Below are 26,485 nucleotides of genomic sequence, written 5' to 3'. Positions count from 1 at the left end.
ACTTGTTTCTACTGTTGTACAGCTTTTGGGCACACGCTACTTTTGACTAAATACACAGATGAAGCTTTCACAGCCTGGATTATCTAATTGGAAAAAGGCTTGTGACAAATTTAGGAGGCGCCAAGCTTCTTCATGTCACCACAAAGCAGCTTATATTCTTCAAAAGACCACAAAGAATGGTGGTAACAGGCTAAGTTTTCAGTACTCTCAGAAGAAAACAGGAAGATCCTAATGAAAATGCTAAGTAGTACATGTTATCGTCCCCAACAAGAATTTGCACTGTGAGGCCATTATACTAAACAAGCTGAAAATATGCCTTTAAGTGGAAAGGTTGACTGCAACTTTATTCAGTTGCTTTGTTTGCAGGAAGAATAGGATCAAAGTGTCAAACAGAGTCCAGACAAATTCACAAGTCCAGTTGTTCAAAATGAGATAATAGAAATCATGGCTCTTAAAATTGTGAGGGATATTTCTGAGAAAGGCTCTGGAAAGTGGTATACTACAAAAGGAGATGAAACAGACTTCTCCAACACAGAACAAGTGGTTTTATGCCTGCAGTCTGTGGCTGATAACATGAATGATTTTGGAGAGTCCATTGGCTTGTACAATGGACCCTGTACATCAGCAGAGATAATCATATAGTATATCTTTAATTACTGATTGCATCAAAAATCTGAGAATCAACAACTGTTGTGGACAATGCTGTGATGGTGTCCCTAGTATGGTAGGCTTAGTATCAAGTGCAGAAAAGAAACTGCCACAGGAGGAACCATAGGCTACGTATACTCATTGTTATGAGCATGCTGTGAATTGGACATGCCAGGACGCTATTAAAAATAATACTATCCTAAGAGATACTCTTGAAACTGTTTACAAAAATCAAAAACATTTAAAACATCACCAAATGAGATGCTATATTTCAGGACATTAAATATGAACTGTTAAGGACCTCACCAGACATCCTGTCTGTGTCCAGTAAGATGGACTTTCTGTGAAAAAGCATTGGCTTCAATTTCTGAGAACTACTTTGCGCTGTGTGCAACTTGGAAGGTTGCAAAGAATGTACAGATCCTGAAATGAAAGCTGCAATTGGCGACCTCGCGGCTCAAATGGAAATGTTTAATTTTCTCTCTGGGATTGAATTTGGTTGGAAAGTCCTAAACGATCCTAGACAATCTGTCCAAAACTCTGCAAGGGTCAGACATTTCAGCAATAGAAGACCACTGTCTTATGAAAATGCTACCTAATTCATTTCAGTCTAATTCATTTCAATCCATCCGATCAGATGAAAGTTAAAACTTATTCTGGGAGCAAATGCACCAGGAAAGTTGAACGGAAACAGAATGCATAAGCATCCAAGAAAAAGAAAAGTTGTCAAGAAAAATGCAAATACATATAGGTGAACCCAGCTATCCAAATTCAGCAAAGGAATTTTATAAGTATATCTACTTTGAAATACTTGATTTTAGTGTTCAGTATTCATGTAAGATTTGTAACCTGTCTGTTCCAAATTATTCAAAAGCTTGAAACTCTCATAACTCCAAACATAACAGAAACACAAGTTCAAGACATGCTTCAAGTGTATGGCTCCAATTTAAACCATGATTGACTGATTTCTCAGCTTCATTCCTTGCAAGCCAACTGTCAGCTTACAGAAAGATCATGGCAGTCATTTGCTGGTCGGCTGTTTTCCAAAGTGGTGAAGCTGATAAAATTGACTGTGGTGGTAACCACTGCTGTAAACGTAGTTTCAGTGTCCTAGATCAGATTCAAACATGGCTTTGGTCCACAATGGGACAATCATGACTCAACTGGTGTTTGATTTTACATGTTCACAAGGACCTACCTGATGACTTAGAGCTTGCAGATGTTGCTGAAGAATTCATTTCAAGAAACCCAGGGTGAAGATCACTGTTTGGAAGTCTTACAGATTTGAAAGCTGTTCTTTTTACTCATTTTAAAAAGTAATGCTGTCTTATGCAGTTTTGTTTCATGACTAAATTTGTCCACTTTTAATAAAGTGAGATAAACTGTTTCAAACTCAGTGTTTCCTTCATTAATGCTATCCCTAAAATTTTGGGGAGAAGCTACAGCCCACTCCAAACTTTTGCTGTTTACCCACATGCCTGTTCACAGAGTGGGGTCCCTTATTTTGTAGAGCAGCAATGAAGTGTATTAATTTACATAGTCTTGAAGTGTTGCTGATCAGCCTTTCCGAAAGGATTTCTTTTATAACAAACCAGTTAAGATCACCTGGGAGAAGAGAGTTTTAGGGGCCAAAACACAGAGATCATAAAGAAAGGAAAAAGTTGGCAGTTTCCAGAGTGTGTATTTTTTTACCCCTGTATTTTGTCTGTAGAGTCACGCAATACGGTAATGCTTTAGAGTACTAGTAGGACTAGTTCATGACAGAAGCAGTTCTTCCTTTGGGAATTCCACTAGGGGATAAAGCAACATAAATAACAAGGTAACACTTCATTTTAAGTATTTGGATGGCATTATTTCATGTGATACCCTTGGAACAGCACTGTACTTACCCTGGGAAAACTTGTTGAAGTCACACACAAGAAATTGTACAGAAGCCAGTTCGTTGTTGGTAAATTGATGTAAGTGTTTTATGTGCCACTTTTTGAAAAATAAACTGCATTACACATAGACCAGATGAAGAGCTGTAGAATTACTTAGGGTTTGAGGATGGGGGGGGGTTCCATCTAGAGCTGCACAAGTCTTGATTACATAGCACCTGGTTTTCCAACTCGGATCATGTAATGGATAGTTAAAGCAGTATAGGGATCCCTACGAAATGGCTGGGGCATTCTGCACACAAATGGCATTTTCTGACTGGTTTTTGGCAATCATTGACACATTGAAAGGGGGTGATTTATACTGACTTAGCACTTTTGTTTTGATCATTCAAACAGGAAATTCGATTATTTTCAATTTTGAAAAATTATAGTGATTTAGAATAATGTAAAGGAATATGATTACCATGGTATCGGAGTCATGAGATAAACAGAAGCCAACAGATACAATACTTTCACTTACTATTTAAACCTTAGACAGTGTCTTGATTATGTTTTTAAAAAACACAATCAAAACTGAAAACTAATTATATCCTTCAAGCAAAATATGGCAACATAAAAAAATCAAGGGCCAGTGCACAGGGTTATGATGATTTAATTTGCAGGTTTGGCTCCAGCTGCAGCATTCATCGAGTTTGTCCATTGACTTTATGATGTTCTGGACCAGGCCCTAAGTGATTGTTCAATTTCTTGTACTTGAGGAGGTGGATAGTTGGTTCCAGTCAAATGGAAGTATTTTGGTCACTTTCAGCTGCTAATACTAAAAGAAGCTGCATAGCTGGGGGAACTAGAAAGGGAGTTAGGGTCCTTCAAACCTATTTTTTTTTAAATCTGAATGTTCCCTTAAAATGGTATAGCCCACTTGACAATCTCCCCAATAATGAAAAGTATTTTGCTGCCAATCGGGCATTAGGGAATTATTACAACTATTCATTGAGAATTGACGATTGGTCACGTGCATTATAACAATAGCCCTGTTTCTTGTCTCCACCTGCACATTCAAGCAAGGAAACAATAATACCAGAGAAGGGAAGCAAAGGGCTGCCTGTATGAGAGGAGCCAAAAGTTTGCATAGATAGTATTAAGGAAGAAAAAAGCCATGGAAGCTCTTTTAATAAGGGCTAGCTGGCAAAGTGCTATGGAGGGTCACAGCCCACAGCACTACCGTCAAGCTAGACACTCAGACACATGATTCTTCAAGAGTAAGCACTCAGATTAGAGCTAGCTGGAAAATGGAAAGGGGGGGTACCTTGAAAAAAAATTACTTTTTTGGGGGGTGGGGGAAGGAATCACAAACCAAAATATATTGGCTGAAAACTAAAATAGTTTTATTTAGAAATGCTGCCATGGTGTCTCAAGGGAGTTGTAGTTCAGGTACCTCATAATCCCATTGTCCACTATAGGCTTGGTTACCCAGTCAGACTACATCTCCCATAATGCACCATGTTCTCTCTAGCATCTAACCTCCTTTCTTTAACCTGGCTAATGGACAAGGTACAGCAAACAATATTCTCCAATTGTCAATATCCTGGATCCTTCTCAGTCAAGTTTCTAGCCAGCAAGTGGTACAGAGCAGAGTGGTACTCACAGCTTTAGGAGGAAACATCTTGTACCTGATACAATCAACAAATATTCTTGGATCACCTCTACAATGATACATTGTTGACAAAAATACTCAAAAAATGACTGAAGCCCTTTCACTCAGGCCAGACTCAGAGAACGATTAGGGACACCTGTTCTTCCACCTCCAAAGCCCTCATCTGCAGACTCTCACAAAGCTCATTGTTCTCCTGAATGTTGTTAATGATTTATAGAAAGCCGTTGGGAGAGCTGATGTAGTGAAACGATATGGGCTGAAGTTCCAGCATCAGAGTGGGAAAAAATTAATGTTTCTTTTAAACCCTGATTTTGTTGATATTTAAACTGAATTTTTTATTTAAATTAAATATGGGTTTAGTTTAAAAAAATTTAAAATAGAATTTGAAATTATTAAAATCTATGTTAAAGCCTAAATTTATTATACTAAAATAATGTATATTAATTTTAAATATTAAGCAGTACTCGTGTGCTGCCAAACTTTAAAGAAAGTCAACATACTGAACTGGTGGAAGTCACTGAATAAGCACCTGGAAGCTTGTTTTCCTCTTCCAATCTATGAATAAAAACTTGATGTGAGAGGATGAGATCTACTACTTCTAAAATCTTGAAGGACATGGTGATCAGAAGCAATCAGTTTGATCCAGTAATTACAGAGTATACTTCCTTTATTTAATAATTGATTTAGTTTTAAATGCAAAACGTTTTATAAAGTATTTTTCTTATGTATCCAGCATATTTAAGGTAGTTTATTTAACCAATTAAAAAAATTAAAATGCTAGTTTTGTGCTTATTTTTAATTTATTCAAATAGAGCTTGGCACAAATCAAAAGTAAAAAATTAATCATCTAGTAAATACAAATGTATCATTCCCCATTTTCTAACAGCAAAAAATGTAAAAATTAAGAATCTGAATACATATATATATTAAGCTACATAATTGCTTAAATGAATGTGTATGGATTTAGTATGTCCTCCTGGATAGCAAAAGAAGCATCAAATTTAGTGCAAAGGTTATATTTGGTTGCAAATCAACATGTTTTAATGGTTACCAACCAATGAGAAACAACCTTTCTTAGGATAATGAAAAGTATAAATGCAAACCAAGATTAAAATCAATTATTTAAATCAAGATTTCCTGCTTGCTTATTTAAATCATTATGCAAATTGGTTATTTAAATCACTTTGATGTAAATCAGTCCACCCTGTCCAGCAGTAAATACACAGACACCACCAAGTTATTCCTGGTTTTTTGTCTCCCATAAGCAGCACCATCTACCAACTTTCTCTATGTTTGGCAAAATCAGCACCTGGCTGAAGCTGAATCAGGTTAGACTGAGTTGATGCTTGTAGGATGAGAAAATGCACTGAAGAACTTACTTGCTCTGTAATAACCTCCAATCACAAGGCCATCTGCCTGAAGTGGTTGAATTGGTCCACAGCCTTGGTGTCCTACTGGTCTCCTCACATTACTGGACAACCATGGCAGCAATACACACCCTCTTTCATCTGTGACTGGTCAAAAAATTGTGCCACACACTAATCTAGTCACACTGTTCCATGTATTCATGACCTCTAAGCTTCATTACTGAAGCTCATTGTATCTAGGAACAAACACATGTGCCCTGAAAAATCTCCAGATGCTACAAAATGCAGAAGTCCATCTACTCAGCAAAACAGGTCACCATGAACAACCCAGTGCACGGCGCTGTGCACTGGCTCCTCACTGAATACAGAGTCCGGTTCAAACTCTTCATCCTGTTATTCAAAGGCCTTCAAGGAACTGGCTCTAGCTATCTGAAAGAGCTCCACTCCGTCTTGGGCTATGACTTCCCACAACTATATTCCAGTGGAACAATGCAAAAAGGGGGAAGTTACTGAATATGGGAGATAGAACTTTCACAGGGACTGGATATAGACTATGGAACTCACAAGAGAGGAGAACACCCCTTTAAGAGCTATATATAAAGAACACACCTTCACCCCTTTAAGAACTATATATAAAACTTATTTCTTTGACTTCGTTTTCCTTCAGCAATGTTTACACATATAGATGGGATCAAACCAGAACTCTGCATCCAAAGAACCTTGAAAGTAGGATTCGAATCTGAATCCAAACCCAAATGTCACACCTCTATCTCTATGTTGGGAAAATAAAAAAATCCTATCATTTGGGGTTGTTTGAAATACAGATCAAAATATTGCAGCATGGTCCCTTTTCTAATTTTCATTGAATTACCCTGTAATGTTTGATCATAGAATATCAGGGTTGGAAGGGACCTCAGGAGGTCATCTAGTCCAACCCCCTGCTCAAAGCAGGACCAATTCCCAACTAAATTGGGATGTGTCTGAACCCAAAATTTAAGCCACAACTCAAGCAGACAGGGGGTGTGTTTGAACCCATGTGGACAGAAACCAAAGAAACTACTCCTATATACCCCTGTGAGTGAAACCTCCATGTTTTGCACAGCTCCCATTGGCACCCATTTTGGAGGGATTGGTGAATGAGTTTTAAAAATAACCTATGTGTAACAGTTTAATTTACTGATATGTGTTTTAAATACTTTGATATGCTCCTCATGGTCAGTTACTGAGTCCCTTTGATCAAATGATTAGCTATGGAGCTAAGAGACTGAGACCAGACTGAAAGGATAATCCAGTGGCTGGGGTACTAGGCTAGGAATCAGGAGCCCCTCGGTTCAGTTCCCTTCTCTACTATAGAGTTTCCTGGGCAAATTATGCCCTATCTATGGTGACCAAATGTCCTGATTTTATAGGGACAGTCCCAATTTCTGGGTCTTTTTCTCACATAGGCACCTATTACCCCCCACCTCCTGTCCCGATTTTTGACACTTGCTATCTGGTCAGCCTAGCCCTATCTCTTAAGCCTTATTTCTCTGTCTGTAAAATGGGGATAATAGCCCTTCTCTATCTCACAGGGGTGTTGTGATGACAAATACATCTTTCTTAAATTGTGAAACATTCAGATATTATGGTAATGAGAGCCCTATATGTACAACAGATAGAAATAAATAGAAGCTGCTGTATCAGGAATTTGATCAAATAAGGGGCTGGGAGGGTCAAACTAATATTTGTTTATTAGAATCTATTCAAATTCAGGAAGTTTTAAAGAGAATGACGGGGAGTTGAGGCTTCTCTGAGTGGCACTGTTCTGTCAACTAAACACCAAGTGAGTTCATATTATACCAACTCAGCATCTCTTCCGGGCCTTTTGAAATAGCTGTTTTGTCACTTAGGAGGAGGCCAGAGCAAGAGACTTCAAGTCAGGACCTTCCAAGTCTCTGAACGGAAATGGTTTTCATGTCAGAATGAAGTAAGTGTCAAACATCAGTCTCTGTTGTCATTTCTTCCTGCCCAGAAGGGGGAAATTTATACTTTGTGGTAAAGGCAAAGCGTGGTCTGATGATGTATACTATGAAGTTTGACTCTAGTACAAATAAACTGTTACAATTTAGTAAGACTATCTCACCTTAACACACAAGGTATTTCAGCAACACTCTACAAAAGAATGTGGGGGGGGGAAATCTTCCATTCAATATGATTTACCAACCTTTCAATGACAGGAAGCAATATTTTCTTAAAGCCCCTGTGAAATACTGCCCACAATTGGTAGCTGTGGTGACTAATCGCAAGGTTTTTTTTTCTTTAAACAAAAAAAGATCATGCAATAAGAAAACTACAGCTCAGCCTAATTTTTCCTCATATTTTATGCCAAATGTATGTGATGATTGACAGTTTGCAGCAGTAGCCAAAGTTTGGCTTTTTTAAATAACAAGCTTCTTTTCCTTTCTGTCTTATGGGATGTGTTGGGCAACTTCTGCCTATTATAAGACCACGTTTCCAGTTGCGTATATCTTTGCCAAACTTTTATCATTTGGGCTGAAAATTTCTAAGCCGGGGTCTGCCTCGGGCTGACTCTTTTTGGAAAATTTTAGCCAAAATGGTTCATAAGATTCTGAGAATGAGGATAGGGGAAAAACCCATGTTAAAATTCGGGTGACCTATTCTTTGAACAGCTCTAGCACCCTCTATGCTTTGGAGCAGGGACTGGAAATTTAGCAGGACGGTGGCCTGTGTGTCAGGGATGTGCTTTTTGCTATTCCCATGAAAATCCTCCCAAATTTGGCCAAGTTACAAGTCTTTGGAAAATTGCAGTTCACAAATGCTCAGTAGCAACTTCTTAGATTTTAGCACAGGGGTGGGCAAACATTTTGGCCTGAGGGCTGCATGGGGGTATGGAAATTGTATGGCGGGCCATGAATGCTCACGAAATTGGGAGTAGGGCTGCAGGAGGAGGTGAGGGCTCTGGCTGGGGGTGAGGGTTCTGGGGTGGGGCCAGAAATGAGGAGTTCAAGGTGTGGGAGAGGGCTCCGGGTTGGGGTGGGGGGGGGAAGTGAGGGCTCTGGGGTGGGGCTGGGAGGTTTGGGGTCCAGGAGGGAGCTCCAGGGGTTCGGAGGGTGGGAGGGGGATCAGGGCTAGGGCAGGGGGTTGGGGTATGAGGGCTCCGGCTGGGGATGCGGGCTCTGCAGTGGGGCTGGGGATGAGGCGTTTGAAGTGCAGGAGGGTGCTCCGGGCTGGGACCAATGGGTTCAGAGGGCAGGAGAGGGATCAGGGATGGGGCAGGCTGTTGGGGCCTGGAGGGGTGAGGGCTCTGGCTGGGGGTGAAGGCTCTGGGGTGGGGCTGGGGATGAGGGGTTTGGGAACAAGAGGGGTCTCTTGGCTGGGATCGAGGGGTTTGGAGGACAGGAGGGGGATCAGGGCTGTGGCAGGGGTTTGAGGCACGGGGAAGGCTCAGGGGTGCAGGCTCCGAGCGATGCTTACCACAAGCAGCTCCCAGAAGCAGCGGCATATTGTCCCCCCTCCAGCTCTGAGGCATGGTCAGGCTGGGAACCGCGGCCTATGGGAGCTGCGGGGGCGGTGCCTGCAGACGGGGCAGCACGCAGAGCCGCCTGGCCACGCTTCCGTGTACTATGTAGGAGCCAGAGGAGGGTCATGCCGGCAGCTTCCTGGGAGCCATGCGGAGCGGGGTAAGCCCTTGACCCCGCTCCCCAGCTGGAGCACCGGAGCGGGGCAAACCTCCAACCCTGCTCCCTGGTGGGAGCTGAGGACCAAATTAAATGGTCTGATGGGCCAGATGTGGCCCGCAGGCCATAGTTTGCCCACCCCTGTTTTAGCAACTAAAATCTCCAACAACTCCATGCTGAGTGAGCATGCTCCATCCACTCACAGCTCCAACATGTGATGGGACTGAGCATGCTCCAGCCCACAGCTACAGGGGCAAAGCTGGACTTGCCCTGTAATATATGTTCAAGCTTGGGCTGGGGCCAGGCATCAGAATGAAGAATGAGAGCCTGTCTCTCCCATGCTGTCACTGACACACGCTGCTGCTGGCACCCAGGTAGTGTGGGCAAGGAAGCCATACAATACAAATGCAAAGGGAACAAAAGCTGGATCCAGGAAGGGAAAGAAATAGACTGGGAAAGGAGTCTGGTGAGAGAAGCTGGGACTAGAAACTGAGAATGGTGGGGGAGGGAAGTCTGGAACTGATTGGGCAAGGAGGCTGGGACTGGGAGCCAGATCAGGGGGCAGAGGAAACAAGAGACAGTGAGATGGGATGAAGACCCTGAGTTGGAGACTAGAACTGGGCATCAGTGGGCATAGGGAGGGGAGAGACAGATCAAGCAAGGGGTTGGGAGTAGGAAACTGGGACTGGCTGGGCAAGGAGAGTGGGGACAAGGAGTAGCAGCAGAGGATGGAACTAGGACTTGCTAGAAAAGAGACTGGGATGAGAAGCCTGAAGAGTGGAGGCTGGAGCTAGATAGAGAGGATAGGACTAGGAGAAGGAGACAGGAGTGGGGAAGAGACAGCGACAAGTGGAAAGGATGGGCAGAAGGGGTCAAACTGTGGGGGGAGGAGGAAGAGAACCAGGAAGAAGAGTCCTCTCCAGAGCCTGGAATGGAACCCAAGATTCCTGAGTCTCCCCATTGCTCTGTTACAAGTACCTGTGAAACCACAGGCACAGCATCTCTCTCATCCCCCTCTAGTGCTGATACACAGAGGATGACCACCACTACTGCTATCAGTTACGCCATTAGCTCACGTGGTAGGGGTCAGTTTGGTGGATCTAAAGTTCCCAACCCTGCTAATGACCTACGTGAGGCCACCTGACAGAACTTCTCTTTTTTTAAGTTTGCTTTTATAAAAACCTAGGAAATTACATACACACACACACACACACAATGTTAAAAGAATATTACGGCTGTCAAATCAAGCACTCAAAAGTTACGAAATGCCAGAATTTAGGTTGCCTGTACAAACCTAAGTCAGCCCTCTTTTGTATCTGCATTATGATGATAATACGTTTTTTAACTACAAGGCCCCAGCCTTATTCAGTGCACATGATGGACCTGCTCTAGGGATGAATCAGGGTTGTGTACCTATTGCAGTTCTGGAAACATGGCAGGCCTAAGCCTGCCCCCTTAGCCAGGGACAGGGAGGGGCCAGTGAACCCAGGTCACTGCTGAATACTGAGGACAACAAATGAAAAATAGGGATGGGAGTTAAGGTCATAGGGCAAAAATCAGGGAATCAGAAGGGGACACGGAAGAGAAGCCCCGACAGCGCCCATTTCTCTTCAAAGGCATCTAAGGAGTCAGACAGTGGACACTGCCCAGAGGACCTTTGCTTGGGGGCATGACTTCACAAGGGATAAGAAGTAGGCCCCACAGCCAAAGAGCACTCCCTCCCCAACATCCATCTTCCCCCTCCTGGAGTGATGTCTGGCCATCTTGGCTGGCACCAAGAGGAGGTCAGCAAGGAGGTCTTGCAACTTTGTGGATCCACAGATGGGGTGTGCATAAATGAGGCGGTGTGGGGAGAAGTGCAGTCAGAACCTCAGTATGAGGTTGTGGAGGAGCCAGAAGAGAGGCTGCAGTCTGATGCCCCCGACATAGATGTGCGCCAGTGTATCCCTCTCACTGCAGAAAGGACAGGTGTCAGGGGAGTTTGTACTGCCCCAGGTGTATTCCTGTTCTCACAGCTCCATGGAGGAGCCACCAGCTGATATTCCCTGTGGGCCATGGAACCAGAGTGGAGTAAAGGCTAGCCCACCAGGGTTCCTTGCCCTCCTAAGGTGGCAGCAGGTCCTGCCACTTGGTGACAGGGCAGGACACGAAGGTGAGGAAGTGGATGTTATGAAGCATGAGTGCATACGTTGTGCAGGAGGTCAGACTAGACAATCAGAAAGGTCCCTTCTGACCTTAAAGTCTATGAGTCTATGAGATGTTTTCTGGGCGTGGTTTAGAGATGGAGGGGCTGGATGTCATTCAGCCAACTTAGGTTGCATGTTGGGGGTGGACAGGGAGGCTTGTGAGGCAGGGGCCTGATGGCAAGTTCTAGAGAGACTGGAATGAGGGGCAGGGCAAGGAGCACCCTCCTGCAGGACCCCTCAAGAAAAGCAAGAGAAGTGGTAGGCAAGTCTGCCCATACCTCCTGGAGCACAAAACAGGGGACACACAGGGTGGACAGCCCCATACACTGGTCTAGCATCTGTGCCTCCAATCGTAATCCAGGAGGACTCAGTCTGGTGGCACTAGCCAGGACCAACCTCTGGCACACAAAGAGGGACTCCACCACGTGCATACATAGATGAGGGTTGTGTAGCAGGGGTTCTACAATGAGATCCTCCTCCCTCAGTGGCCACTATGGACCTGGTCACTGAGACTAGCTTCCAGATCCTGAGGAGGTCCTGGTAAAGACCAGCAGCTCAGAGAGGTCTCAAAGGAGACCTCTTGGGTGGAGGTAAAAGAGCTGCTGGTCGTATCGGAGCCTTTGGGGGCAGCAGAGGAAGGCATGCACCAGCATGCTCCAGTCCAAACTACCTACTCTGTAAAGGAGGTGTGTATTTGACTTGAGACCCTGGTGTCTGATTTGCAAAAGAGCTGAGCACTCACCACTGCAGAGGAATGCCATGAAAGCTAACTTTGAACATGAGTGTTTTATAATGCTAAGTACTCTGAAAAATCAGGTCCTAGATGTCTCAAATTGAGCACCTAAAATTAGTGGATACTTTTGACCTTAATCTGTGCCTCAGTTCCCCATCTGTACAATGGAAGTACCACTACCACCACCACACCTCACAGAACTATTGTGAAGACATTAATTCCTGTATGTGAAGCATCAGATACTGTAGTGAGGAGCACTATAGGAAAGCCCATGAGGAAATTAATAATTCTGTATTCAGAATAGGATTTGAAAAGAGTGCAGTAAAAAACACCCAGCGACCCACATGGAACAATGAGGATAAACCTCATTGCATAACTGCACATTCCAAGAGCACTGTCCACCCTGTGCACTGAATGTGCACATAACGTATATACGCACGGGGGGCCAAATTGAAATTGTACCTGCAACTCCAGCATCTCGATACTTTTCAGTGCTTGACTTTGCAACCTCCCTAATGTTGTTTGAATGTATTTTTGTGATTATATTATCTACCACTATTATCACCCCCTCTCCAGAGGTACCAAGCACATTCTCTCTATAGCTGTTCTAGGGCAGGCCAATCGAACATATAGCAGTTAAAGCCCATGGAACTATGTTTTGTTCATGTGGGTGTGTCAAATACAATCAAATAAAATCTTTCCATGGACCGAATGAAAGATAAGAGTTAACCTAATGCGGTAGCGTAGCTTCACCGCCTAGTGACTCCACTATTAAAGGAAATCATCATATGAAATATGAATCATGGCTCTTTCAGTAGCTATTCAGTGCAGCCTGGGCATGTCTGTTGTGCAGGGCACTGAAAGAAAATGTCTGCCTTACATAGCACATGAACGAGAAACAAAAGTTTTACCTTATCCACACTAAAAAGATTACAGTTTAGCCACCAATGAAGGCTAAAGAAGTGTCTCATCACAGCCGACGTATTGCTTAAAGGCTGCATAAAATGAGACTGGCTCAGTGGCGCAACAGAAAGACATTAGAAAGATCGCTGTTCTTTACTTCTTTAAGTGGAAATTTGGCCCAACACTCCATCTCAGTATGCCAACTTTATCTCTGGCGACAGAGTAAAGACCAACACAGTCTAGGAATTCCCTAGTATTAGGTCCTTCTGGTTGCCCACTAGCTCTACCACTGCAGCAAGCATGTCATTTGACTGCTGCATAGTGAATAAGTGAGACTGAGGTTTGGTAACTGGCAGAATCACAAAGATGGGGCCCTTTCTGGATTGTGCAAGATACTAGCCAGGCTACGCTTTGTAGGCAACACCAATAAGCAGGCAGCCTGGCCAACTGCCAAATGGGAAGACAGAAATCTGACAAATGAAAGTGAAAAAGATTTTTAAAGTTACCTAGGAGACCTTATTTCATAGTGAGCTTCCTTTAATAGCTATTTCATTCTAGAATCTCACAACACTGTACTCTGGCTCTTTGCGTAGGAGTAAATTGTAGCTCCCTCTAGTGGCTGGAGCACAGGGGGCTATGGGACCTACTACTAGTGCTAGCTTAACCAGTTACGGTTTAGCTGCTGGCAAAAACCTGTGTAGTGAGAGCTGAAGTACGAGGATCTTGTCATAGCGCCATGGACTTCAACTGAGCTACGACAGTTACACAAGCTGAGGATTTGAGCCCAAGGGTTCTAGTCTCTGCCTCTGTGTGCACGTTCTATATGGCAGTTGTGACTGCTCTCTGCAGCAGGTTGATTTGTTACCCCCCCTCCATAGATGTTAGTTGTTGGGTTACAGTTACATGTGCCATTCACGGCCCCAGAAAATCCGGATTGTAGCAGGATAAAGTTTAATCATTTATTCCAGAGGGTGCACTATCCAAAAAAAGTAATTTTAGCATTGAGTTGTCATTGTGTGCTCTAGAAAACATGAAAGTCTCTAAGGAGCAAAAGCTTCCTGTAACCAATGCCTTAAACTTTGCCCCACCTTTGTGTAGAACAGGCAACTTGTGGAAGAATGTCATCCAGCCTAACAATTGACTATTTCTTATGTACAATAACGTCAGGCTCTTTTTTTAAATAAAAAGCTGGCGGTCTTCCTTCTAAAATAATTCATCTGTTTTATGGAGTGCTGATCTGATTATATACAATTCCCACAAGAAGGGAAGTACCTTTAGAATAAGGACTATTCAGTACTAGTACAGGATTTCCTCTTGTTGTTGATAGTTTCCTCCTAACCCAAGGCACAACGAATCCCAAAGAAAATTCAAAGGGGCGATCTACAGACAACTAGGCATCTACATTATACAGCAAACATTGTTCAATCTAATTGATGTTTTCCTTGCAAAGTAAAAAATAGCTCTGCTCACTGTTTAACGTGCTGCAGAACTGTTCTTACTACATTTAGGATTCCCCTCACTCTCTGTTTATATTATACAGAGAGTCACATCATGTACTCTCCAAGGCCCAGTGCTTATACACAACCATTTCCTAACGGTAAGTCACACCTACTTTTACTTCATCTTCAAATATTGAAATTTAATCCCACAAACAATCAACTTCCTCAATACCCTACTACCTTAACGAAGAATAGATCAGTTCTCTCCTATCAACTGACCAGTGTCATGACTGAAAAGCACTTAACCTAAATGCCTTCATTGAGTGGACTTAGCTCCTAAGTGGGCCTAACATTCAACAAAATCAGAAAGACACATTTTGAGCGCAAGCCAGGGTGTAAGTGTTGCTTAGGCCACATACTAGATCTCTGCACAGGCATGAGTTCCTTCCATCATGAATTAAAATAGGCATGAACTGGCTGTAAAAGTTTGGTCCTAGCCAAACCTGGGAATACAGAGTCAATTTCCCATGGAGCAGAAACAGGGAATGTACAGCAGAAGGCACTTAATAGATTTTTGTCCAATAGCTCCACACCTACATTCAGGGAAATACTTTAGTAACCCCATAGCTGGGGGGGCAGCTGTTGAAGAATGCTGGTTGTTCCATGGAACTGCTGCAGATCATTCTGAGCATACCAACTTTTATGCCCTATGAAACTCCCAATATATTAGTCTACAAGCCTCTTCTCATGCTCCTACCACAGTTAGATAAACCCCTTGTAATTATTTGACAGGAAACGTGATCAACAAGTCATGCTGTCATGTATTTTTCAGCCACATTCAGCAAATATGAACCCCAGGCTTTCTCTGTCCTTCGTCAGCCAGACAGCCCATCAAATCAAGTGAAAACATATCCACAGAAATCCACCCCAGCTCCTTCCTGTTGCTTTAATTATATAGTTGGATCTTAGCATGTGGCTCACCTGACTCTGGCTTACTGAGCAAAGCTCAGACTGAGAACTATTGCTTTTCCCCCTCCGTTTGAATCCTTCACATATCGTAAACGCCTCCATGTCTTATTGCCTGTTGACAATTTTTAAGCGTCTTTACTACAGCCAGTGCAACTACTCATTCATTTTTCATTTGTTCCCTTACTTCAATTTCCCGAGGGCCCTGTGTTTTAGTCTTCTCGCTCTTTCTGGAATTCTATTCCAATTAAAATAGTGTTCTGTTTTTTTCATTGCAACTCCTGTAGCTTCTGTCTGTGAGAGCAGCAGCACAATACAGAGATTTAAATGCTCATAGAGAAAGTGTTTATCCCACTACTGGGTTTTTTTGTTTGTTTTTTTTAATTTATTTTAAAGTCCACTGATCATCACAAAAACATGGGAAATGCAACTAATGAGAAAAAAGTCCAACCAAGATCTAAGAACCCAGAGCTACAGGTAGATGTGACACTGCTGCATGGTGCAGGTGCGCATACAGGACGAAACGACACATGCGCGCAGCAGGTAGACGCGTGAAGAGAGATGGGTTCCATTATATTAATCTCTGCATTAGACAACCTTAGATGTTACACATTAGCTCTGAGAGGCTCAAGGCTCCCTGGAGCTCCCCATCTGTGGTCAGGAAGGGGAGAGCAAAAGGTATGGCTCTGCTGACTGGCACTGAGGTGGGCAAGAGGAGGTGCAGAAAGATGGCTCTGCCTATTCTCTACTCCCTTTGCAGCAGGTTGTTCCAGGAAGGAGCAATGTGGTAGTAGCCCCTGAACTCTTCCCATGCATATGGGCCACTGCTCTGGGCAGTCCTTATGCAAGCAGGTAGGGAAGGCAACTTATTTCCTCCATAATTTGGCACCACATCGGCTAGCTATTTATAAACAGCATATGAAAAATTAACAGAATGTGTTATAGGGTTAGCACTTTGAAAAGGATCAAAAGGAGTATGGAGAAAACAAGTTATCACTGAGGAACTATAAAAACCAGGGAGGGAGAAAATGATTTCACATTTTTGAATCCCATTCAACACTGGCGTTTCAAGTTTTATTATTCTAAATGCATGTCAGTGCCTGCGTCTCCTGGCTCCGAAAGAAAGGGCCAGTTATAAATAAAAATTAGAAGTGTCCCAAGAGAAGAGGGAAGCATCCAATCAAGACCCAGGTGCACCATACTCTTAGAAATTCAGGTTGATTGGTTACTGCTTGGACATCAGATGCTTATATTAGTGGATCAGTGTGCTGAGTCACCTGGAAAACTTCATAATTCACCCCTGCAGCCCTTTCATTTAAGGTCTTTAAAAGAGCTTTGTAAAATGTTTCTGTTACCTTCCCACCCCAAGCCCATAACTACCCATTATTCACTACAGCCTTCCGGCCTTGTGAAGAGAACATGTTGGAGACCAAATTTGGAGCTTCTGGCAAGAGGTTCCTGTGACTAGCCACACAATATAAAACAGGAAGAAGGATTTCAACTTATCTGTACTGACTTGGCTGGTTCTTGGGAAAACTTGGCTGGCTTCCCACTGCTATGCAATATTCTAAGTCGTCTTCGGTCAGCGTTAGGCATGCTTGCCATTTTGCAAGTGAAGAGAGCCATAGCCAGGATTTCTTTTTTCCACATGATCCTAAGAAACCAAGTTATGCTACCAGAGTTGTCTTGGGCTTCAACTAACAGTTCCCCGCCCCCCCCCCCCCCAAGTTAAGTCTGTCATTTCTGTCAGCTATTCCCCAGCACAGACACAGAAATCTGATTCTAGAATTACCTGTTTTTACGCAGTATTGATCAAGCTTTCTAGATGTGTTCTACATTTCAACTTGTTCTTCTCCTCCTCCAAGAAAGAAAAATCATCTTTGCTTTCAGGCTTCTCCCAGTAGTTCAAGGTCTCTCCATCATCCTATATCCCCCACTGAGCTCTAGCCTCATAACACACATGTAAAGACTGGGGGGGGGGGGGGGTGTCACCAAAGTTGTAGCAGTTGGGGTATAATTTGGGGCCTTGTGTTCAGGATGCAGATTTGACATACAGAAATATCCCTTCTCTTCCCCTTCCATTTAAACTCATGTCCCTACAATTATCTTCCAGCTGTCAGGGATGAACAAAGCTCATAGTGACACTCTTGATTGGCCATCAGGTATCAGTATATTGCAATTCAAGGATTGCCTAGTGTAAAAGCCTATTCTGTCTTTTCTTACTTTTTGTAGTAAGAGTAGTATTAAAGTATCCACCGAGCAGCAATGGAAAAATAGAACTATAAAACTAGTACATTGGTATAAACTGGTCATGAATGTATTTTGTCTGGAAGTCAAAAAGTTTCTACTCACCAGAGCACTGAGATTCTGAAACAGCCTTCTGATAGGAGTAGTGGGGGGGGGGGGGGGGGGGGGGGGACAAACAAACTTATCAAGCTCTATCTTAAAACTAGTTGAGTTATGTATGAGATTTTACAAGGGGCTGCCTGCAATAGCAGGAAACTGGAGTCAATGACCCAGGAGATCCCTTCCAGTGCTATGTTCCTAATTACCTCTATACCAGTGATACTCAGACTGAGGTTCACAAGCCGCAAGTGGCTCTTAAATGTGTCTCCTGTGGCTAATAATTAAATCACATGGTGTTTTAATATCATGTGCTGCAATCTAAGTTATTAACCAATCAGGCTGCTTTTACTGTGCTATTAACCAATCGTAGTTGATAAAATAAGAATACTTGGTCAGTCATTTTGGGAATTATATAAATTATAGAAACAATGAATTCACACAACCGTGGCTCTTTTGGGTAATGTTGATTACTAATTTGGCTCCTGAACCATTGAGGTCCAAGTATCACTGCTCTCTCTGTACTATACTTTTACAAATAATGAGCAATTTTCATCTGCAGATCTTAAAAATGTTTACTAAGGGGGGAGGGGGACAAACACTGTTCTCTGAATTTTACATCTGAGGAAACTGTGACACAAAGTTTAAATAACTTGCCCAAGAATACCCAGCAAGTTAGTGGCAAAGTCAGGAACTGAACTCAGGTCTCCTGATGTATGGAATAGCGTCCCATCTACTAGGCCACTGGTTTTCAAACTGCGGGTCGCTGAATGTAAGGCACAGGGTCACAGCGGCTCTGGTCATCACCGCCAAGCAGGCCATTAAAAGTCCCGTCGGTGGTGCTGCCCGGCTAAGACAGGCTAGTCCCTACCTGTTCTGACACAGCGCTGCGCCCCAGAAGTGGCCAGCAGCAGGTCCGGCTCCTAGGTGGCAGGGCCACCGGACTCTGTGTGCTGCCCCCGCACTCCCATTGGCAAGTTCCCAGCAGTGCCTGCAGGCGAGAGCCGCATGGAGCCGCTTGCACTCCTCTGCCTAGGAGCCAGACCTGCTGCTGGCGGCTTCTGGGGCACATTGCGGTCTGCAATGCCAGGACAGGCAGGAAGCCTACCTTAGCACCCCTGCTGCGCTGCTGACTGGGAGTCGCCTGAGGTAAGCCTGCGCCCCAACCCCTTGCCCCAGCCCTGAGCCCCCCCAAACTCGGAGCCCTGTCCTGCACCCCAAGCCCCTCATCCCCAGCCGTACCCCAGAGCCTGCACCCCCAGCCCAGAGCCCTGACCCCCTCCTGCACCCCAAGCCCCTGCCTCAGCTCTGAGCCCCCTTCCACACCCTGAACCCCTCATTCCCAGCCCCACCCCCGGAGCCCTCACCCCAACCCTCTGCCCCAGTCCTGAGCCCCTCCTGCACCCCAAACCCATCACCCCAGCTCCGTTGGGCCACGGGCATCAACAATTTTCTTCAACAGGGTTAACAGAAAAAAAGTTTGAAAGCCACTATACTAGGCCCTGCTGCCTCTCCTGCAATTTATTTGGGCTTTCATGAATTTCTGGGCACCACCAGGGTAGTACCTATCGGCATAATTCCATTCTGTTTTAAGACCACCATTGGTAGATTCTGAACCTCTAAAGTATACCATTTATTTTCTTCAGAAAGCAAGTATAAGAAGTTTTTTTCATGAATGTTTTCGCTGTTGTCAATAGAAAGGACACACACTAGACTGATTAAGATACAAATACCAGTCTTGAACCTTATAATGCACTCTACAATCCCACAGTTTATTCAGTATTAGGGCAGTGGGATAGAAATAATTATACGGGTCTCTGTACACGGGAGAGCCAGCAATTTAAAGATAGGCAAAAACATTTGGATGTGAAGGAAATAATCACTGAGGCTTAGCAGCTTTGTGGTTTAGAAAGCCTTTAAACTTTACGAAAGAACAGATGTGTGCACTCAGGCAATCCCTTAGGTAGAGATGTGTTAGTTTAGTACCAAACTAACAGGAACATAATTATATGAGTGACAATATACATCTGAAATAGAAACTGGAATCTGACTTTTATAGCCTTTTATTTCATATGTTTATAGACACTATATTCTATAACTTCTTCACTGTGATACGTTGCCATACTTCTAGTGCTAATGTTCAGTTTTGCTTTTCCTACCTTCATGACTGGCAACAGTTTTCTCCAGCCTAGGAGAACAGAATGAGGTTATATACCTGATTTCCCTCCCATATTAATTATTCCCAACCTCAAGGCAACAGTTCTTTCAACTAAGGTTGCCGAGACATCCCTCAGGCTCCAGTCAATGCCACTCCTATATTAGGCAGAGAGTCCTTTTTAAAACAACAAAGTACTCTGCTCCCAAGGGGCCAGGCACTCTGGCTCTATTCTGGCACAGTTAAGTCAGAACAAAGATAAGCCATTTAAAGACAGAATTACTCTATAAAATCAAATGCACAGAGAAGAATTAAGGTACCTGGAGGACGAATCCTTAAGTTCTACAGGTGCAGACTTCCAGAATGCTACAGAAAACCAGGTGCCCCAGGTCATGTCTCTGTTCATACTGCTTCAGGGAAGTATTTTACACACATGCCATCATACTGTTAAGTTCAGTATGTGTGAGCCAGCTGCACCGTATTATTAATATTGTAGTAACACACACAGGCTCCAATCAGTGTCAGAGCCCCATCATGCTAAATGCTGTACAACCACATAAGATGTAAAATGAACTTGAATTTTATCTGCAAAACTCACATAGATGTTTGGGCAAAACAAAACTCTCATGTGTGAGGCAGCAACAACAGGTTCCTAATGCTAACTTAAAAACAAAATCTTAAGTAATTTAAGTGGCCTTTACCAGCATGTGCAGTGCAACTTCACCCTCCTCTCTAGGCCGATGTTGGTGTCTTTCACCTTATCCTCCTTGGACTGGCAAGCATGTGAAAAGCAAAAAAGTAATCTTAATACTCATTTTTTAAGCCTGATTCTGAAACGTGGCTATATCCTGAGACATAGCACTACTCTGTGTACTGAATCGTAGTAGAAAAGTACACAGTAACATTTAAAGACATACTTAACATCACTGTGCAACTATATGTCACAGAAAGAACAAGTAGTAGTTCTGCAACCTCTCAGATGGTACCCGTGGCTACAGGATTCCCCATTGACACATCAGACAAAAATGTCATTCAAAATAGTTTGTTCTTTCTCCTTTATTTAGCCACAAATACAAAAGCGACAAAACCCAATTCAGTGGAGCCCACTAAAGAATACCTCTTGACAGAATAAACCTGTTCAAAATGAGAGTCTCATGAAACCCAACCAGAATATATACAAGAATGCAGCAGAGCCCTTGTAAAATATGAGGAATCATCTCTGGGTGCATCTCAAAGTAAAATACAATAGAAAATTGACCAGTTAAGAGAATACATTTGTTACAAAACAAGCTTATGCCCGGAACGGGTTTCCACTGTACCATTCCTTTGGCTATTTAAATACCACCACAATTTATTTTAGGTGCAATTTTGAAGCTCCTGGGGTGAAATCAGTTACCCAAGTATAAATTTAGGGTAACAGAGTTACTCCATTGTAACCAAGATCAGGTTCTGACTCCACACAATTGTTTAGCATTGGCTCTGGCCAGTAAAGTGGTATAAGGTGTTGGTCTCCCTCCCCCATGACCCCACCTAAATCAACACCAAAGCAATTCACACTTGATCAGTAGCACCATTGCTATTCTAGTAGTAGTTTACTCTTGAGCAAAAAAAACTGCCCCTCCTTATGCCAAAAGAAATAATGCAGTGGTGCTGAGTTGTGATAAATGTCCACTAGGATAAGACTAGGACTAGGATAAGATCACCAAACCCACCCAGCCCTGTGACACAGAATTCCTTTTCTGGCATAAACCTGGTCAATCTGATTTGTCAACGCTTTGTTCAGAAATATAAAACTCAGAATACAGTTTACAAAAGAATATTTCCTTATAGAACATCTTAATGTCAAAATATTAACAAAAACACAAGTTATGTTAATGCTGAGAATAGCAGTTTTGAAAAATTAAAACTAAAAATAAGCTGTCACTAACAGTAATAGACAAAAATACACTAAATGTTAAAAAAGGGTCCAATGTTCTCAGGCAAAATGGAATCATTTGAGACAAATTGTTTACAAAGTGAGTTAAACACTCAGCATAAACCTAGCACAAGTGTTAACATCCACTAGTGTGATTTTATTTTTGGACAAACTTCAGCAACTCGTTTTTGTTTTAAAATCTGCTAATACAAAAATGTAAAAAACTCAAACACTTCAGTTTTTAGACAAACTTTGTTAAGCTTGAACTGTACCTTTGCCTCAGTTACTTAAGAACTTAAAATTGAAGTTGGCAATAAAACCAGCTCCGCTGAGTTTTTAAGCTTCCCTCACCCTGCGCTAAACCATTAGTTCTTAAAAGGCTCCAATCTCAGTCCCCCACGGTCTATAGGGCTTGCCAAGGTTTGCCGACTGTGCTGGTGCAGATGGACTGAGTACATTAGGCGACAGCAAATGGAACGAACCAAATGAAAAGGGGAACGCAGACAAGGATGCCATGGAGGACAGCAGAGGAGGAGATAGTTTGGAAGTAGAGGTGACCACAGGGAGCACTGGTCCAATGCTGCCATTAGGGGGCAGTCTCAGTGAAGAAGTTTCAGCATGTGGAGCAGCAATTCTGCTCTGGTGATGTGGTTCTGCGGAAGACGTTGTAGTACTGGTATTACTGTGCCCATTCTGAGGCAATAACAACGGGTGAGTGATGTGAGGATGATGTCCAAAGGCACTGCCCCAAGGAATATGTCCAATGCCGGTGTGGGCACTACTTGCTGCTTCCCGTTGAGAGGCATAATTATTGAGGTGAGACACCAGTCGAACTCGAAGAGGATCAGAAGTGTCCAGACCCTCAATAATACTAAGGTACCGGACTACTTCAGCCAGGCACTCTCGAAATCCTAAACTCCGATAGTCCATAGCAAGAGCGTGGGCATCAAAATAGCCTAAGAAAAAGGAACAAAGAGTGGAGTCTTAAAATACCATTTTTAGTCATTGGCTACACTGCATCCTCCACATTCCCTGCAAGCACATTTCTCTTGAGTGTGACGGTTATATAGTTGCAATTTTCCCCAAACACAGAATGGCTTCCAAAAACTCTTCTACGGTCTAACACGTTTTTCTTTTATAGTATCTGTGTTGTCATGCTGCGAGTCCCAGGACCAGTCGCAGATTGGCATGTGTAAGCTGAAACTGCACACTACCAGCAAAGAACACACAAAGAGAAGAGATGTATTTTTCAATGCTAGCTACATCAATGGACACAAAGCCACTGAACAGTGAAATTCATTAGTCACACACATGTAACTAATCATAGGCCACTTTCACAGACTAGCTGTCGGTTCTCAAACATCAATTTATACATTGCCATTTGTGTTAGCTCCTCCACTACCCATTTCAACCTATAACATTAAACAGCCAAAAAGCTCCCAAATAGACCACTTGTTTTAGGCAGGCGGTGGGGGGGAGGAGGGGGAGAGAGCTTGTGTTTCTCTTCAGTGGCTGAAAGTTACTTCACTTCACAGTGCTGCCATAACCTTACAGAAACTTGGATAACCAATCGTTTTCCCAACACAGCGTCTATCTATAGTCTACAACAGCCTAATCTGCACTTAACATAGAACAGTAAATAGACTATACAGTGTTCCATGTAAGAGGAAATACTGAATTACCCAGTAGTGTATACACATACTTCCATTTGATTTCTCCTCCCACTGCATGCAGCATATCAGATGACAAATTTGTGGGACATTCAGTTAGGGCTCAGGATGCTGCTTGGTCTTACTACAACTTTGTTGCTGTAATCACAGTTTATTCAGGACTATTGAATCTGTTGTCAGATAAAAGATTACCTTTGCCTCCTGCTGTATGCAACATTTTCAGGTGATCCACAGTCATCTGCAGAATTTCAGCTTTTTCCAGTTTGGCTGATCCCTTGAAAAAGAGAGAGCGAGAGAGCAGGAAAGGAGAGGGGGTAGAATAGGTCAATTTTTAGAAGATCTAAAAAAGAGTTTGGCAGAAATAGTGCAAAATGAACTATAAAAGGGTAAAATGGAACACCACTTCTAGTCTGCAGTCCTTGTGACTGAGTCACCTATGCACTAATTATAGTCAGAGCCCAATGTGAATTACCTGCTTTTCAAAAGCACTTGGCACCAGTCTCCTCAGCTCCGACAAGCTGTTATTGATTCGATCCCGGCGACGTTTCTCGATGATCTATGAGTAAAACAGACAGGTTTTCAGCGTTGATTGCAAAAGGCAGGCTGGGGCAAAGCAGCTTGACCCTGGGAGGGTATCAGTAGTTCGTGCAAGAGGACTCACCCCTCTGCGCCTTTTCCTGGCCAGGATCTGGGAGGTGGCGGATGGAGACATTGAACCTGGAGCTGAACTCAAGTTTCTGAAATGAACCACAAACAGTTAGCGCAGATGCCGGGAGTGAGAGAATGGGGCTGTAAGGAAGGATCAACCCAGCCGCTCCCATAATAATAACGCGTGGGCTGAGGCAGTTCCGCACTGGGACTCCGGGAGGCAAAGGTGCGATCCGCCAGGGCAGGGAGCCTACCTGCCCGCGGCGGACACAGAGCACGCCCCGGGTGCCTCTCCCCCGAGGATCGCCGCAAACGGGCGCCTCCCCCAGCCCCCGCACCCCATGCCCCCTGGGGCACAGCGCCCCCGCTCCCCTCCTCACCCATTCTCGTCCGCGCTCTCCTTCTCCACCTCGACGGGCTCGTCCAGCTCCTCGCTGTCAGAGGAGCTGTACTCGGGGTGCGCCCGCTTCATGCTGCCGCTGCCGGACAGGGGAGGCTGCAGGGGGGCGGGTGGGAGGCAGAGTCCGGGCCCGGGTTCGCTCGCTGGCTCAGTGCGCGCCCCGCTGCCGCTCGACCTCTGGCTCCGCCAGCTCCGTCTCCCCCATCCCGTTCCCACGCCTCGCCTCTTACCCGCGGGAGGGGGGACGCCAGGCGCCGCCGGCCACAGACATCACATTGTAGCCACTCGCTGGCCCCGCTCTCCTGATTGGCGGACGCGCCGCCGGTTGCAGCCAATAGCCGCCGGCGGGGAGGCCGGCCAGCGACACGCCTCCTCCCCCTGCCCCGGCGCTACTTGGGGGTGGGGCTGCTCGGAGCGACACATGGCCGCGTTCGGAGCCCGCCCCCGTCGGTGCGCGATTGGCTGGGCCGGAAGCCAGTCAGGCGCTGGCGGAGCCGCACGCGTGGCCTAGCGGCCGTGGGAAAGTTGCTCAGTGCCCGGCTGGCGGCCAATCGGGGCCGGCTGCGGCGCTGGGCGGTGTGTGCGGCAGCGGCGGCTGCCGCGTGTGAGCCTCCCCCGGCCGGGCGAGGGATAGACAGGGCCCGCGGCGGCTGCGCTCGGGCTATGGGCTGAGCCGCCCTCCGCGCAGGGAGGCCGGCTCGCCCTGCCAACTCCCGCCGGGCGGCCTCCGCCCGCCCGCGTCTCGGTTCCCTTATCCTCCCGCCGGGCTCTGTGCCTCCCCCGCCGGCCGGCCGAGCCCTGGGAGCTCTCGGGCGGAGACACTCGGTGAGATAGTTTCATACCGTGAGCTAAGGCTCCCTGCGTGTCCCGGAATCTTCACAGCGATGGGCTCTGGCTCGCTACTGAAATGCCCCCTCGCCCTGCCCATCAGCCCGCCAGGCCAGCCTCCATTGCTAGCTGTGGTGCACTGGCAACCAAACGCCTCCATGCTTTCTCCCACGCCGGCCCGCACATGTTGGGGGCCTGCCGGTAAACACCTGCAGAGGCACCTCATTAGCCTCCCTCCAGTCTCTCCTCAGAACTGCCCTGCCCTGCCCTGATGCCTACAAACAAAAACCTTGACTGGCTGCTGGTGTGCCAAGCCCACAGCCTCTGAGGCTGAAGGGTGCTGGTTCCTTGTGTTCTCCTGTTCTCTCTCCGTAGCTATCTATTCTCTCTTGCCTGAGACTGGAAGCTCCTGGGGGCAGAGATCAGCTTTGTGTTCTGTTTGTACAACACATAAGAATGGCCATTCTGAGTCAGACCAAAGATCCATCTAGCCCAGTATCCTGTCTTCTGACGCTGGCCAGTGCCAGGTGCCCCAGAGGGAATGAACAGAACAGGTAATTATCCAGGGGTCCATCCCTTGTTGCCCATTCCTAGCTTCTGGCAAACAGAGGCTAGGGACACCATCCCTGCCCATCCTGGCTAATAACCATTGATGGACCAATCACAATGGGGTCTTGGTCCATGAGTGGGGCTCCTAAATGCTACAGTAATACAAATAATACTTAATTTACACAAGGCCTTTCAAATAAGGGTCCCCTTACTAGGTGGATAGTTTTGAGTTCACAGATGGGGAACTTAGTCACAAAAAAACCTTAAGGGGGATGGCCATCACCACATAGTAAGGCAGCACCAGGAAACCTAGCTTTCCCCAGGGCTGCTCCTCTGCTCCATTTACTAGCCTAGTTGCTTTAAGCATCCCATCTGTTTTAACTTAAGCTATTCACACAGCTTCACAGTGTACATTTCATTGAGTTGCCCATATTATTGGTAAATGCAACAATAACGTTTCTGGAAGGGGCTTCTGGCAGAGTGAAAGGAAATGGAGCCAAAGAGATAAAAGCCAGTGATAGCACAGC

General features: G+C 44.8%; 1 protein-coding gene across 1 annotated transcript; it reads right to left on the bottom strand.

Annotated features, from left to right (window-relative positions):
• Positions 1 to 22,235: 22,235 nt before the first annotated feature.
• Positions 22,236 to 24,653, bottom strand: HEY1 (hes related family bHLH transcription factor with YRPW motif 1). Its single transcript, XM_065399657.1, has 5 exons — positions 24,562 to 24,653; positions 24,195 to 24,270; positions 24,006 to 24,089; positions 23,726 to 23,807; positions 22,236 to 22,819 (listed from the first exon to the last, which is right to left on the bottom strand). The coding sequence occupies exons 1-5, from the start codon at positions 24,651 to 24,653 to the stop codon at positions 22,236 to 22,238; spliced, it is 918 nt and encodes a 305-aa protein (XP_065255729.1).
• Between the last annotated feature and the right edge of the window lie 1,832 nt (positions 24,654 to 26,485).

Source organism: Emys orbicularis, chromosome 2, assembly GCF_028017835.1.
Source record: "Emys orbicularis isolate rEmyOrb1 chromosome 2, rEmyOrb1.hap1, whole genome shotgun sequence".
Taxonomy (NCBI): Eukaryota; Metazoa; Chordata; order Testudines; family Emydidae; genus Emys; species Emys orbicularis.
The sequence above is the reverse complement of the archived record's forward strand: the minus strand, read 5'-3'. Positions and strand labels throughout refer to the sequence as shown.

Coding starts and splice junctions, on each gene's coding strand:
- HEY1 (XM_065399657.1), bottom strand. CDS start 24,653: ATGAAGCGGGCGCACCCCGAGTACAGCTCCTCTGACAGCGAGGAGCTG. Junction 24,271..24,561: donor GAGAGCGCGGACGAGAATGG/GTGAGGAGGGGA, acceptor GGTTCATTTCAG/AAACTTGAGTTCAGCTCCAG. Junction 22,820..23,725: donor GCATACAGCAGGAGGCAAAG/GTAATCTTTTAT, acceptor CCTTTTTCTTAG/GCTATTTTGATGCCCACGCT.